Raw genomic sequence first — 14,673 nt, 5'->3', positions numbered from 1 at the left:
ACTTGACCTTTGACAATCTGGTAAAACTTTTGTAACCCTTCTCAGAGTAACGTTTTTAAACAACTGTTTGTTAGAGGTTAAGGAAAAATAAAGGTGCATTTTTTTCCCCACCTAAATTCACAGATTCCCTGAAATCTGTTCACACACTTTGGCTTAACTGTTCTGCAATTTAAAGTAGGGCAGTTGAAGCATTGGTGCTGACACCTTATTTTATACTACCTACATTTCCTAATGTATCTCTCCCCTTTTTGCTCTTCAACCCCTTGTAACAAGTAAAAGAGCAGAAAAAAATCAAGCAAAACAATGCTCCATATACAGAATCCCACACTTTTTTGCAAAAAAGTAGGTTGAGGTGGCAGGGCAATCTTAACAAAATCAAACATATGAATTAAACAGTTCCCACAGATAACTGCCACCTCTTGTCAGACAGTGAGGTCCAAGAACAAGAACTTAGCAAAAATAGCACATGGGTGATTTTTTTTTATTGACATAAAAGATTTACTGGCGATACATTGAAAATGGCACTTTCTGGTAAGAAAATGCACACATGCTTAAAGAAACATAACAAACAGGAAGAAATACATATTTGAGGGTCCCATAAAATTAGTTCAGAAAGAAAATCTTACATGGTTCATTTAACTATGTCCCTGATGGGGAAAGGGAAAAAGAAAAAAAGTGCATTTATAAAAGTTAACTGGCAACTGGTGATGAGCAACTTCTTCCCCTTCAGTGTTTGTTAACAAACATTTTTATTAAAAAAAAAAATTCCCTTCATCCCATTCCTTACTCTTTCATTAGGCAGAAACACAAAATTATACACTGAGCTGGAAGGAACTTCAGAGGTCATTTAGTCCAATCCTTTTATTTTACAAATGGGGAAACTGAGTTCTATGGAGGACTAATGACTCCAAATCCACTGCTACTTTAGAGGAGCAAATAATTTAGATAGCCAAGTTGATACACATGTACAACAGAAAGTTTTGGTTCCAAGTATCACTCTTTGGTCCCTCATGAAAAGAACTCATGGGAAAGAAAGGTAGGTAGATAAAGCCCAAATTTCAGGTATTGGAGTCATGTTTTAAACTCATTAAAATTCTAATACTATTAAGTTTCTTCAAACCTTTATACTTGTATAACAAATTATGTCTACAGCACTAAAAAATCTTCACATGAAAACTAGTAGCTCTGCTGAGGAGCTTAATGTAGAACAGTGATCTAAATTATATTTGGACATTTTCTATAGAAGTATTCAGGTAACAATGACTGGAAAAATTGGGAGATGAGCTTGGTACTTCCCTTTTTAGGGACTCTAGGCTTTTCTGATATTTCAACTCTAGGTATATATAACACAAGCATTGTTTTTCTGTTTCAAGGATACAGCAGGTACATAGAAGTAGGAAAGTCACAAGAACTATGTCTTTAAATGTTAAAATATTCAGTGCTTAGCACAGCGCCTGGCACACAGTAGGTGCTTAATAAGTGTATATTGATTTTGAAAATTTCCCATCTAGTCAGCCCTAGTGAACCTGATATAGTCAGGATGCCTAACACAATCAGAAGCTGGCTGACAACTGTCTGAGTAACTTGAAGTATATATTATTGGCTTTTAAAAAAGTTTCATAATTCAGACTTTCAATAATTTCATGAGGACATCACTCCTTGGTCTAAACTTCTCAGGTTTAACCATACTTTTTTTTGTCTCTTGGGTACCATTTCATAAATTTTTTTTTTTAAATGGTAGAGTCAGGAAAATGGCTAGTCTTTTATTGGAGGGAAGAAAACATTATAACACATTTCAAGTAAACCAATCCAGGGGTCAGTGGCTCAGCTGGTGGGGTACCAGCTTGTAATGGGTTCCACAGTTAGGGCAACGCTTTGTCTTGCCTCTGTGAAGCCAGAATCAGATGACTGCCCTGCTAACCTCTTCACAGGCATAGCCCACTAATCATTGGTCAGTGATGGAAGGGACCAGATTAGGCTCCTCCTTAGTCCCTGGAGCTGCCTTTGGGGCTAGTGTATCGTATGGTTCCAAATCATTCCTTGCAGCCATCATAATCTTTCCAAGCCAGTAGCCTACTCCTCATCAGAAGGGATACTTCCTCCTGTTGCCATGGAGTGAGCTGCTGCCCAAGCCGGGCCACAGGCCCTCACGGCCTGGACTACTTATCATCCCAGGGCCCCGAAGTAACCTTGAAGCCATCAAATAGGAGTCAACTTGCATAAACACCTTTATCACTATAAACTTGATTCTTCTATATTTCAAAAGGTCTTCCCCATCAACAGATTGCGATACAGTAGCAGAAAAGAATTGTTACAGATATCCAGGTAGGAAGATAGACTTCAGTCTTGCCCATGCCTTCACTCGTGGCATTTAAGAGGTAAAAAGAAGGGCCTGAAACCCATGTCTTTGGAGTGGGATAGGTCAAAGACAGGACGGAATGCGCTTACTGTTCTTTTGTGAGATAGGTTAAGTTTCTAAACATCAAGTCTATAATGGGGAACGATAAACTTCTGTGTGGTAGGAAGTATATGTTTGCAGTAGAATGGCTTATGGCATTCGGCATCAGTCAGGGAAGGGTAATACTGCCTGTAGCAAAGGTAGGCAAAACTCAGGCCAATCATGGATCCAACCAGCACATCTGAAGGAAAAACACAAAACTTCTGTCTCACCCAAATAAGATTTATAGCATGTCAACCAAATACCCAATTAAAGAGAACTCTACCATCCTTGCTCTCTTATATTTTTAGGGCTACTTTGAACTAGGTAATGACATTTGGATTTCTCAAGTGTTACTAGTTTCTTCAAAAAGCTAAGCCTTCCTACTAGTTGTCATAACTTCAATACCAAATTAGCTTTAATGAATACAAAAAACCCTTAATTTGGAGTCCCCAATTTAATAATTGTAGTATACACAGTTGAGCTTATGTTTATCTCTGAATTACATATGGAAAAGATTTAATTATAAAATTGACAGCATAATATAATTTCCCTGATATCTTAATCGTATTTAATTATTCTGCAGAAAAAAAAAAGCTCCGCAAACATGGGTTTTTTGGCCTACTAGCAACCACTATTAACCAAGTCTAAACTACTTCCTTTTCTTCTGTAATCCTAACTTCTAACTACAAAGTTCTTTTTCAATTAGTTTGAATTCTTGAAGTTTATAGCTATTACTAAAATTTCTGTACCTCAGTTTTCAAAGCACTTTCTGTCATCTTGATAATCTAGACAGTGGAAGTATTATTTGCATTTTACAGATGATGAAAACAGGCAGGCTCTGGGTGAAGTACCTTGCCTGTGATCACAGTTAAAAACTAGAGCTTGAGCCTTCTACTTCCATTTTATATAGTCCAGGGGCACTTTCCCCTGAACACTTTACCACTTAGGGATTAACTACTTCTTGGAGGCCATTTCCTTTTGTGTACAAAAGTCTCCTATTACCATTAATGGCCTGGAACCATCCCTGATTTAAAATCTGTATAAAGTTAACTTGTGGGATCATTTTCGTTTTGGCAACTTTGCTTCCTCTGTGTATATATATTTATAAGAAGTTTCAAGGAGTAAAACTGGAAAGTGCCTAAACAAGTTTCTCTTTCCCTCTTAGAGAAGGATACATCTTACCCCCAAGCCCTTACCTTGCCAATGGTGTTTATAATCACAGGTTCGGGAAAGAGCAATGACAGCTGCAAAGAGGAGAGGTAATAGGACAGCACAGAGCCGCCAGGATTTTCCACGGCCTTGCGGAGTGAAGCAGTGTAACTTCCCTGCTAGGTAGAAGGAGGTGAAGGCCAGTCCAGCAAATGCAACTGGAACACAGAAAACCAATACATGAATGCTTCATGTAGAAAGTTAATTCATTACTCTTTAGACTGTAGCCCAGGAATCATTTGCAAACCCCCAAAGTTGCTGTTGGCCTTCACTGTCCATCCCAAGTCTATATAAATACCTTCCTCCCTCATACTGTACAAATGTAGTATAGAATACAGACTAGGGAGAGGAAGCAATAAAAAATAAATTATCTCAAAGGCAACAATACCTAACTTATGACTGCCAAAGAAATGTGTAGTCAATTCAGGAAATGACAAATTATTTTCAATTGCATGATGATTCTACTACTTCATGCAGACAAACTCAGAAATCTTGGTGGGAACTGGTGAGCTAACTCATTACTGAACACACTACTTTCAATTCTTATCAAGTTCGAGGGGGCTCAAAGTACATGAAGCTCTAAGGTGAAAAGGCAAGGTGTCCAGTATTCAAGTACAAATTAAAAAAAAAAAGGCACTAGCTACTACCCACTCTCCAATGATGCCAATTTCTTAGTGTTCCGATTACAAACATAAAATGAGAAAAGAATTCACTTGATGGTCATACAAGAGGAGTGCCCACTGGGGAAGCTCTTCCGGCCTTCAGTGACCACATCCTCATCCCCTGTGCAGATCAGTTCAGAATTGGCTTGCCCATCTGGGAAGCAACGATAGAAGAAATCAGGGCGTGGCCTAGAAAGGAAGAGAAAATCTGTAGGCTACTTGAGACTGGTGATGAATTAGAGAATTGGTTCGAACACTGTCCTGAGGCCAAGGTCACTGATTTAAGTTCAGTCCTGTGTAGACCAGTTGTAAAACTCTCATCTATTTCACGGTAACTAATTACACCAATGACCCAGGTCAGCTGTCTTCTAAACAAATACTGTCACTTCTAAGTAGGAGTAAGCAAAGGAGTTTAGATGGATCAAGGCATAGCATCACCATTAATGGAAACGCAAAATCTCACTGACGAAATCATCTTTATATCAAATAGACAACATGCCTTGATGGCAGACTGGCACCTTCAGCAGCTTCATCAGCCACTCCCAGAGGAAGAAAAGGAAACCTGTTAGCAGGTCTAAGTAGTGCCCATAGATACCACTATAGGTCTAAGGTACATGGAAAGGAAGAAAAAAGACGGGAAAAAAACAAAGAAGAAAATATGGACAGACTGAATAAAGGTACATAAATTTATAGCTAACAGATATGAGAAGTGGTTGAATGTCACCAACAGTTGTGTCAAATAAAAGGTTCCGGGTGAGTCTGACCCCTTACCTTCCCACGATCAGTTTTATTGTATTGGTGAAGACTCCATTTAAAGCAAGGGCAAGGCTGGCAGCTGCAATGGGAAAAGTTTACCATTGTGGGGCCTGAGCTATGTGGCTTCCAAAATAGCAGCATTCTCCAAAAACGAGAAACAACCATCTTTCTCTTTAAGGCCAGCGGGGCTGAGAGGACACTGTACAAATCATCTTGTTGACAGTGCTCCCAAATAAGCCTTCTATCTGTGGCATGGCATATCATATAATGGAAAAAAACATTTTTCTCAGTCAAAAAACCTCGGTTCAAGTCTTGGCTCTACCATTTGCTGGTTTTGTCATTTTGGGCAAATCATTTAACCTCGTTAAGCTTTAGTTTCCTAAGGACAATAGTAATACTTGTATCCACCCTACAAGGTTATTATAAGGCTCAAAGGAGATCTAAGTAAACGGCTTTGTGAACTCTTTACAGCAATGTTAGCCATGAGAACAGTCTCCCTGACCCGGACAGGCACGGCCCCCCGGGGCTCCCCTCCGCACCACGGGCACAATGACGGCTGAAACGCACTGGCCTCTTACCCAGGCACGCCTGCTTGGTGTCCGCTCCATCTGCTTTCTTAAGACATTTAACCAGCACGATCAGAGAGAGGGGACACAGAAACACAATCAGCTGTAAAGGAAAACCACGAGCTCAAGCCGCTGGTGGGACAAGGGTATGGGGGGCGGGCTGCCCGGGGCCAGGCTCCCCCTCCCCGCGAACCACGTGGGTACTTCCCAGGGACATGGAGATGACCCTGCGCTAAGCTCGGAGCCGGGCCGAGCCCACCCTCGTGGCAGAGCCCACAAAACGCCCCAGGCGTCCTGGCGCTGTGCGGGGATCTAGCAAAGCTCGGGCTCCTGGGGAAGCAAGACGGCACTGGGGGTGGGGGAGTGTGAGTGACGTTGGACCCCCCACTAAGCGCGCGTCCGGGGCTCCCAGGGAGGCTCGTGAGCCACCACCCATGTGCCAGCCCGGGGGGGCGGGACCCACAAACAGAGGCTTGGTGGGAAAATGGTCCTTCTCCACGTAGGGATTGCGGTACAGCCACATCTCTTCGGGTTGGATGAGCCTCTGGAAGGGCGGGAGAAGCTCCAGCACCCTGGAGGAGGGAAGAGAGGAGGAAGAGACACCAAAGCGTGCCGGTAAGGCGGCCTGGGGAGGGGACTAAGGGAGGGGCGCCCCCCTCCTCGGCCCCGCCCCCTCTCGGCCCGGGAGCCCCCCCTCCCCGCCGGGCGTCGGGGGGAGGGGCAGGGGCTCCGCGTCCAGGCCGCCCTACCCCCGTTCTCGGGCCGCACTAGGGCTCACACAAAGGCGACGAAGAGAGCGATCCTCACACCGACTTCGGCCCCCAGAGCCGCCGCCGCCGTCATCACCTTCCCCGCGGAACCGAGCCGAGGCGCCGCTACCGTCGTTGACGTGGCGGGCACAGGCCCCGCCCCCGCCGGGAGCGGAGAGGGCAGCGCGCGAGCGCCCCTTGGCGGCTACTTCGGGCATGGCAGGGCCATCAGCATCACCCACCCCCGTCCACCCCCGTCCACTGTCCCCCAGGCAGGACAAAGAGGAGAGAGGGTGTGCAGTTCTAAGCCTGTCGTGGGACTGGGGGGCGGGGATCGTGACGGTTTCCTTCCGCTTCCCCAATGAGTTCTTGGGCTCCTGGGTTCCAGCACTGTTAATATTTGCTTAAGGGGAGGAGAGAATTGGATAGTCCCACCCAGGCACACGAGACTGGGCGGGTCATCTGTGAAATGCGGGGGTTAGGTGACATCATCACTGAGGTTCTTCCCAGACCTACAGCCTGAGTTCTAGCTGCCTTGTTCTTCCTCGTCCTCTGGACCCTGCCAGGCCTCAGAACTTTTACTACCCTTATGCATTCTTTTCCAAGCCCCTCTGAACACCTTTTCAGAAATTATAATTCATAGTTTGTCCGGATTGCTGCGGGTCGTGCCAAAATCTTGCCTGGATAGCCAGAACATTCAGGGTCACATGATATCTTCTTTCCTGCCCAGGGAAACTACAACATGGAATTAATAGTAAAGACAATGCCAAATTCTTAACTTGGAACATTCAGAACAATTTATTGAAGTCAATCTCAAGCAAAGTCTGTATCAGTGGAATGTCATTTAAAAACCTTTCCAAATTAATCCTCACAGAAGCAAAAAAGCATCTGAATTCCAAAGTATTTGTAAAATAAAAAAGGCAACATCTCAGTAAATATAATGTACAAAAATTATATGTTCCTACCATCACACACATTCAATTCAGTAAGAAGATTAAATATTACAGGCAATTCTAAATACACTAGTCAACAGTAAGCTATCTATATACAGTTTAACCAAGCTTTACATGTTTCACACTATGTGATTGAACATAGGCCAAACAACAAAACTCCCCAAACATTCTATATCTCAAAGTCAATGCGACAACATCAAGTCATGTCATAATACAGTAATGCCCCAGTGGAACATCCCCAGGGAAAGTTAACACTAATTTGTTAGTGTTAAAAGCTTCTATCCAAGTCACACAAACTCATAAGAGATTGACTTTAGTGAATATTGATGGTTTCCTATTAAAGACTCAAGTGATTTGATTAAAAGAACATTTCACAGAATCTACAAAGTTTGTTACAGATAAAGCTTACAGAAAACAAAACTACAAAGATCATTATTACAGATAAAGATCACATGAAAATGAAAATGGAGTCTTTTAGGTAACTGTTTTTATTGTGCAACATCAGTCAAAATGGGTACAAAAGGGCTTAAATTATCATACCAATCCCAAATACGCATGTGCCCTTACACAAAGAAAAAAAAAATCTCATCACTAGCCAGTTGTAATCATTATCATCTTGGTTATCACAGTGGCAATATGTTTTTATATGAATATAACACTACAAATGAGATATATCAATCAAAATCGATGACAAGTTAAAGTAAATACCACCCAAGTCCGTTTCTAAACTCTTAAGAATTCCTTATTAAGGTCCAGTGCCAGGTCACCTGAGCTATGCTCCAAAATGACCCTAATACAGTTTTTCTTTCCAAGCAGAAGCTTTAGAAATGGTGGGTACTCCCACTCTGATGAACAGATTTATTCAATAAAAACCACATGAAAGACTGAGTGAATGGCTTTGGCAATTAAGACATTATTTTACCTTACTTTTGTTCACATGGGAATGATTTTAAGGATCTCCATTTATAGAGGCCACTGTAATTCACCAAAATTCTTTCTCCCTTCCTTTAAGCACAAACATATCACAAGCACCCAAGTCTGTCACTCTGTAATGGACTATGATAGAAAACGGAAATAAGTTTCTGAAACACAACTGATTACATCCAGCATTTTAGGAGTGTAATGTAAGTGCAAAATTTTTGTTACACAGACACACTGAAGGGAAAGGGGGGAGGGGCGGAACAGGATTGACACAATGATGGAAATAAAGAACATAGGACAGACATAGGAAATAGTCATAGAATGTTGCTGGTGTCTTATGTAGTAGTCTCTTCCTAAGTGCATACATAAAACAGAGACATCTGCTCTGAAAACTCCATTTGCACTACTCATAAGTTCACCCAAGTTAAGGAGGATAAGAGACTTGGCTACTAAATCTCGATGCAATATACAAAACAATGCTTTCTACTTTATAAATAAAGCTGTAAAAAAAAAAAAGCATCTGAAGAGTTTCAAGTACGTACATTAAAAAACCTGAATTCAATGAGGCAGAGGTCTCAATGTTAAAGTGACTGCTTTGTACCTGGGGTAAACATCATCCCCACTGCCTTGTTTCACCTCCCGCCCCCATACCTTCCCAGATGATAGTTTGCTTGCAAGGTTTCAGTATATACAAATTTTGAATCTTTGCAATATTTGCCAATTTACAGCAAAAATGTGTCTACTTCCTATTTTAACTGAAAACAGAAGTGAGTTTCATTTTAGTTTCTGTTTAAAAAAGACCAATGACCTTTTTCCCGCGTAATCAGGACAAAGGAAAGTATCTCACCTTATCTCTTCATGTGCCCAGGTCTTATGAATCTGGGAGATACTTAGACCTGGCAATAGAATGAGAAGTAATTCAATTGGACAAGACCCTACTCTGGAGGCCAATCTGTTCATACTCTCCATCTGATAAAACCCCTAATGAAAACACGGAAGTGAGTGCTAAGCACTTTCAAGTGGTAAAAATTAATTCCATTTGAATTCTTTCGATCTTATACCACATTAAAACGTGATATGTGGCAGCAACACTTCAGTTTTAAAAGTGCAAAGGGCTTTATTTTTTAAAGATAACTGACCTCTGCTGGGCAGCACAGAGATTATATTACTTTACAGATAGCATTTTCTGTTATACAAACTACAGACCAAGGTATTTTCAAATAAGTTTGAATGTGGTCTAAACACAGAGCAAGAAAACTACTCTGTCCACCAAGACAAAAAACTGTCAAGCACTCAACTACCCTGCTTGTCTCAGTCCTCTGCATGGTTGGAATGCTTCAAGTGCCAATTCCTGAGTAGCGTTAGTGGTGGTCAGTGTTTATGGGCACACTGTGATAATTTTCTTCTCTGTGAAGATGAGGGTGAAGAGATTGGGGGAGGATGTGCACACCATCTTTTCTTGTATGGTTTGAATATGTATCCTCCTCTCAGAGGTGGTCCCACACCAACCTCATAATAATGATCCTGGAATTCAGCTTTAAAACTCAAACCAGATCATTTCCTTAAAAACTCAGAAGCACATTCAAGATAAACTGACAACATGCTTTAAAAAAAAATCACCTCCCCCTTCCTGTTATTCCATTCTTATCAGTTTAAAGAGCCACAAAGTTCACTTTTCTGCTTTGCACAGCTGCACTGGCATCAGTGCCAAGAGTGAATATTTACCTTCATATTAACCAACTCTTACTACTATATAAGTCAATCTTGACAACCAGCTCTTGTTCCCTGAAACTGGTCCAAATCTATTCCATTCCATCCCACTTCACACTGTCCTGGGGAGGGTCCTCGGTATTTCACCTTCAACCACAACTGATTCAGATGTGAACTTCATGCCAACAACCACAAATTGTATCCTCCTTCAAAATAATTAGCACGAGGTAAAGCAGACAATAATAGAGGAAATGCTGGAACCTAGCAGTTTTGCCTCATTCATTCCTTTGTGAAAAGGAACAACAAAAAAATTTATGCCACTGACTACAAATTCGAAAGCGACCTTCGATTCATTCAAAACATTTCAGTGAATAGTTTGGGTGCAAGTGTACACTTACACACTCTCACCTTCTCCACAAGCTCACATTCTAAAGGTGCATTAGCAAAGGTATGACCAGGAAAAAAGGAGACATCCTCTTGGCACTGACACTACTAAATTAAACCCATTTTTTAAACCCTTCAAACATTCAGGTGCTCAATCGAAAAAGACATTATTTATGGTCCAACTCTTCTGTTGTGCTAAGATACCTAAAGTAACAGCCCTTTTCCATTAATTATGCCAAATCTTGGTACAGCTCTGCTACTCAAAGAGACAAACAAGCCAACAATGAGATACTATCAAAGAAACCACATACGAACACAAATACTTTCAATGTAAGATCTTTGCAGTGTTCAGCACACCCTGGCTTACCATGTAAAATTCAACAGAATATTACTAAGCAGTACTGAAGCCAAACACATTATTATACAAAGCAAACATTAGATTTCCTGTCGGATGCTGTTGCAAGAGAAGAGTTATGTCTGGAATACTAAATTAATTCTTCCATATTTATAACTTTTTTTTAGAAATCAAATATACACATACAAAATTAAAAGTATGACAAAGTCTAAATATTATTAAATAATATTATAAGGATATCAAAATACATAAATGCTAAGGAAGCAAAAATTTAGTGTGTTTTGGTAAGCTGTCATTGATGTTAGTAGTGACCACAACCAGTCACACAGATAGCATTTTCCATCCTAGCTCTTGCCACTGAGGCAAAACCCAGGGAATTGAGTTTTATTGGAGTAATTAATTCCCTTAACAAAAAAAGAAAAATCAATTATAGGAGGCACAGTGAGTCCCCTTGGGAGTTGGAAATTGAAGTGCTTAAGGTAATCATAGTGTTCTGTTTTTAAGGATAAAATTCAGTACACATGCATGTGTCCATGAACCTATATATGCACACAGAGGTACAAAACTGCATTTTCCTTCTTATTTTCCATTTTGTTTCAGTTAGGAGTGCTCTAAACTGATGTAGAAAAGGGAATACATACAATAGTACAATTGCCCCAAGCATGGAAGGGATGAGATGGATCCAATTTCTTTTCTGGATTCCTTATTGGATCCTTGGAAGGAAGGGGATATGTCTGCAGTTCTTTCTATTCAGTCAAAACTCACAGAGAAGAAATGAACACAAGACACTCAACACAACGATATTACCACATCTTGTGTTAGTTGTTTTTTTCCCCATGGAGAATACTGGGATACATATTCCTAGAGAACTAAAAATAAATGAACTACATAAGTAAGTTAGATGTCTAGATGTACTAGCAAATTATAAATCACAGTCTGCACCTTTTGTTAACACTGACTTCCCGGGGAACTTTTCCCAGATGATTGGTAAAGAACAACTGTTTCATACCCTGTGGAATCAGAAGAGCTACTAGTTTCCTAACAGCCTGGCAATGTTAAGTACTAAAATAACAATCAACAAAAACTGTTAAAATAGAGCCTTTTAAATTCATCCATTACAACTAAGAAGAGCTACTTAAATACAATTCAAAGTACATGTGTGTTTTCCACCAAGAAACGAGGCTGGACTAGTCAGTTAACAAAAGGAATGTTTAGTTAAGGTGAGGAAGGGGCTGAAACGAAAAGGAAAAGGAAAAAGCCCATGATTCCTCTCCAGGTGAGCTTGTCATCTGCACACAATGGCATGACAGCCCCAGCAGAAGGCTTTGAGTTGACTGCATCTCAGTTCCTTTTAATGGCCTACATCAGTGTGGCAGTAAGGTAAGGAGAGCTGTTCTTCCTGCCTCTTCATATCCATATAGACACACATTATTTGCAAAAAGTTAGCATCAACAAAAAAGCATTTAAAAACCAGTGAGTAGAGTCATCCTGTAATTATTTTTAAAAAATAAAGTATTATATCCATATTTATAACTTAAATAATGCTATCACAGAGCCCACCTTGTTGTGGAGCCCAGAGAGGTGCACCCAATAGAAAGAGGCATTTTGTTTACAACCAGATTGACCACTCCCACCCCAACTTCCAAGTCCACCAAAGAATTCTGAAGGGCCACAAGGAGTTAGCCTAAATGAATGTTTCATAAAAATGTATGTAAAGACCAGAAAAAGAGTGGCGTTCCCACTCCTCCCCATCCCCACCCCCCACTTTTTCTTTAAACACACTGATTAAACTACTTAAGTCATATTTCTCAAGATTCCATAAAATTAATATAAAGGAGTGGTGACTACTTTTACCTTCTACACTCAGAAACATATTTTAAATTTGAAATTCCTGCTTACTGACATAAATGTATTTTCTCATTTTTCTTTTTTAAAGGCCAAGATATATCTGTTTTTCAGCTGCAGAAGCACATTTAAGGGCAAGAAAAACATACAAAGAATTTTAATCGCTCCCCCCCACCCCACCCTATCATAAACCAATCAAAATCCAGGCACCACTGTCTATCTCTGGTTGCCTGGATCACATAATTCTTCCATTCCAAATACAAAGCCAGCTCAGGTGATAAACTAAGTACATTATGACAGTTTCTTCTTTATCCATTTTATCACCTATTTACTTTTTACCCCTTTCTTTCTTAAAAAAAAAAATTGAAATAAAAAATAAAAATAAAACATTATAAATTTATTCCTTCACGTCATCTCCAGGATCTTGTGATTCCAATTTGCATCTTATCTTGTTCCAGTACTCTGGTGCCACAGGAGATTTGGGGTTATGTTTAGAGCAGCACAGACGGCCTTCCAGTGCAGAGGGCACCAACGCCCCTTTTTCATGATCTTTACAAAATGAACGTGGACAGAACTCACAGAAAGAAGCTGCAGAGTTGCTGCATGTATCACACTGATGCCAGGGACATTCCCACTTTCCTAAAGTGAAGAGGAAGAAAATTCAATTTTGTGCTTGTTTTGATTATATATGTTAAATTCACTTAAAATGTTACCAAGCCTTCACCCTCCTTCTCATTGGAGGCCAGGTGAGGTACAATGGAGCAACAGTACAGAGCTTAAGCCAACAAAGAGAACCATGGAGAAACATTTAAATACGGACATGCCTTATTGTTCCCTAAAGAACTTAGTCCTATGGTGTGACCAAATAAATCACTAGACATGGTGTCCACAGAGCACCCAAATCCACACCAAGGCAGAGAATAATTTCATTTATACCATCAGCAGTTTTGTTTGCTTTTCACTCCCATCCAGCAGCCCACCTTTGGCCTTCTCCCTGATTCCCCCTAGCCCCCAGGCAGCAAGATTACTTCTTTCTTGGGACTCCCATTTCCACAGTACCCTCTGCTCCTAGGACTCCTTTGAATGGAGGGTGAAATCCTTTCATTTAAGGAGGGTGCCTGGGTCAACCATCTTTTCATTTCTGACCAGGTGGGTACTCCTTTGGACTTCATCATGCCTCTGAGACAGGTACTTTCCCTCCCCACTCCTTTTCAGCTTCTTTTTCGTGTATTGTCTTTGTTTATTAGACTGTAAGCTCCTTAAATTGTCTTTCATTTTTATCTCTGTATCCCCAATGCTTAGCACACAGTGGGGGGCTTAATAAATGTTTAATGACTGATTCACTGACTCCACTATAGTCAGTTATAGATTTAGAGTGGGAAAGGCACCTTAGAGATGGTCTATTTCAATTCCTTCATTTTCCGGAGGAGGTAGCGAGAGGCAGAACAGAGACTTGACTCCACATTGAGCCCATTCTCTACTTCCCTAAGGCTTGGCTAGCCTCAGGAAAGGTGAACACATCCTACACTTATGTAAGCACATCTAACGGCAAGCAAGGCAACGCCAATTCTCACCATATGGCGGCTGCGTCAGGTTAAGGCAGAGGAGGTGGTATGCTTTTGGGCAGTCTTTTTTGTCACACATGACCAGCTCTCCTCCATCCCCACACTGAAAACAATAATCCTCATGCATCTGCTTCTGCTCGGTTTTGATTTTCCGTTTCTTCTGCTTCAACTTAGCATTTTTTGCTTTTTCTTCATTTGCTGATGCAAATGCCGTCTGGCAAGAAAAAAAAATCACACTGTAGTGACCAGAGAGAGTAAAGGAAGCTTCAGATGGAAATTAAAAAGAAAACAAACAAAACCTCACTGCAGTTCCACATTTAAATTAATAAGACATTTGATTATCTAGAGAAATTTATGAAACCATAGTCTTATTCTTATTGGCTTTTGTGTGTTTTATTTTTTTTTTTTGGTGTTCTTATTTTGGTCTTGCTTCTTTTATTAGTCTGGTTCACTTTTTTTTATGGTTAACATGATTTCCTACTCAATTTGGTAAGAGAAGAATACCTCCTTCCTTCCTTGAATTAAAGTGGATAATCTTTCAATAAAGTAATTTTTAAA

At 40.7% G+C, this 14,673-nt stretch overlaps 2 protein-coding genes and 1 pseudogene across 4 annotated transcripts in view; all 3 read right to left on the bottom strand.

The window, feature by feature from the left end:
* Positions 1–463: 463 nt before the first annotated feature.
* Positions 464–2,235, bottom strand: LOC118843701 (annotated as a pseudogene). The gene has a single exon (XR_005009934.1). The product of XR_005009934.1 is annotated as a cytochrome c oxidase subunit 5B, mitochondrial-like (transcript).
* On the bottom strand, positions 464–6,752 carry PLPP5 (phospholipid phosphatase 5). Of its 2 annotated transcripts, none has more exons than XM_036751455.1 (7): positions 6,412–6,752; positions 6,097–6,205; positions 5,646–5,736; positions 5,083–5,146; positions 4,376–4,500; positions 3,637–3,807; positions 464–2,639 (listed from the first exon to the last, which is right to left on the bottom strand). In XM_036751455.1, the coding sequence occupies exons 1-7, from the start codon at positions 6,474–6,476 to the stop codon at positions 2,476–2,478; spliced, it is 789 nt and encodes a 262-aa protein (XP_036607350.1). In that variant the 5' UTR covers positions 6,477–6,752; the 3' UTR covers positions 464–2,475. The 2 variants fall into 2 exon arrangements, with proteins under 2 accessions (XP_036607350.1, XP_036607351.1); XM_036751456.1 differs by having other exon boundaries at positions 6,383–6,455.
* Positions 6,753–12,833: 6,081 nt separating this feature from the next.
* Positions 12,834–14,673, bottom strand: part of NSD3 (nuclear receptor binding SET domain protein 3) — a 138,927-nt gene continuing 137,087 nt past the window's right edge. The window contains exons 23-24 of the mRNA XM_036749071.1: positions 14,125–14,329; positions 12,834–13,189 (exon numbers count right to left, since the gene is read on the bottom strand). Coding sequence (XP_036604966.1) covers positions 12,948–13,189; positions 14,125–14,329 — 447 coding nt within the window. The 3' untranslated portion in view covers positions 12,834–12,947. The remainder of the gene's footprint in view (positions 13,190–14,124; positions 14,330–14,673) is intronic.

The sequence above is a fragment of the Trichosurus vulpecula genome, chromosome 3 (assembly GCF_011100635.1).
Source record: "Trichosurus vulpecula isolate mTriVul1 chromosome 3, mTriVul1.pri, whole genome shotgun sequence".
Taxonomy (NCBI): Eukaryota; Metazoa; Chordata; class Mammalia; order Diprotodontia; family Phalangeridae; genus Trichosurus; species Trichosurus vulpecula.
This window is presented reverse-complemented; position numbering and strand designations above follow the sequence as displayed.

Bases quoted from the DNA above. Each gene is read 5' to 3' on its own strand.
- PLPP5 (XM_036751455.1), bottom strand. From the start codon at position 6,476: ATGACGGCGGCGGCGGCTCTGGGGGCCGAAGTCGGTGTGAGGATCGCT. The intron at 4,501-5,082 runs GTAAGGGGTCAG...CTTCCTTTCTAG, and splicing joins ATAAAACTGATCGTGGGAAG to GCCACGCCCTGATTTCTTCT. The intron at 3,808-4,375 runs GTATGACCATCA...TCTGTGTTCCAG, and splicing joins CCCCAGTGGGCACTCCTCTT to TTGCATTTGCTGGACTGGCC.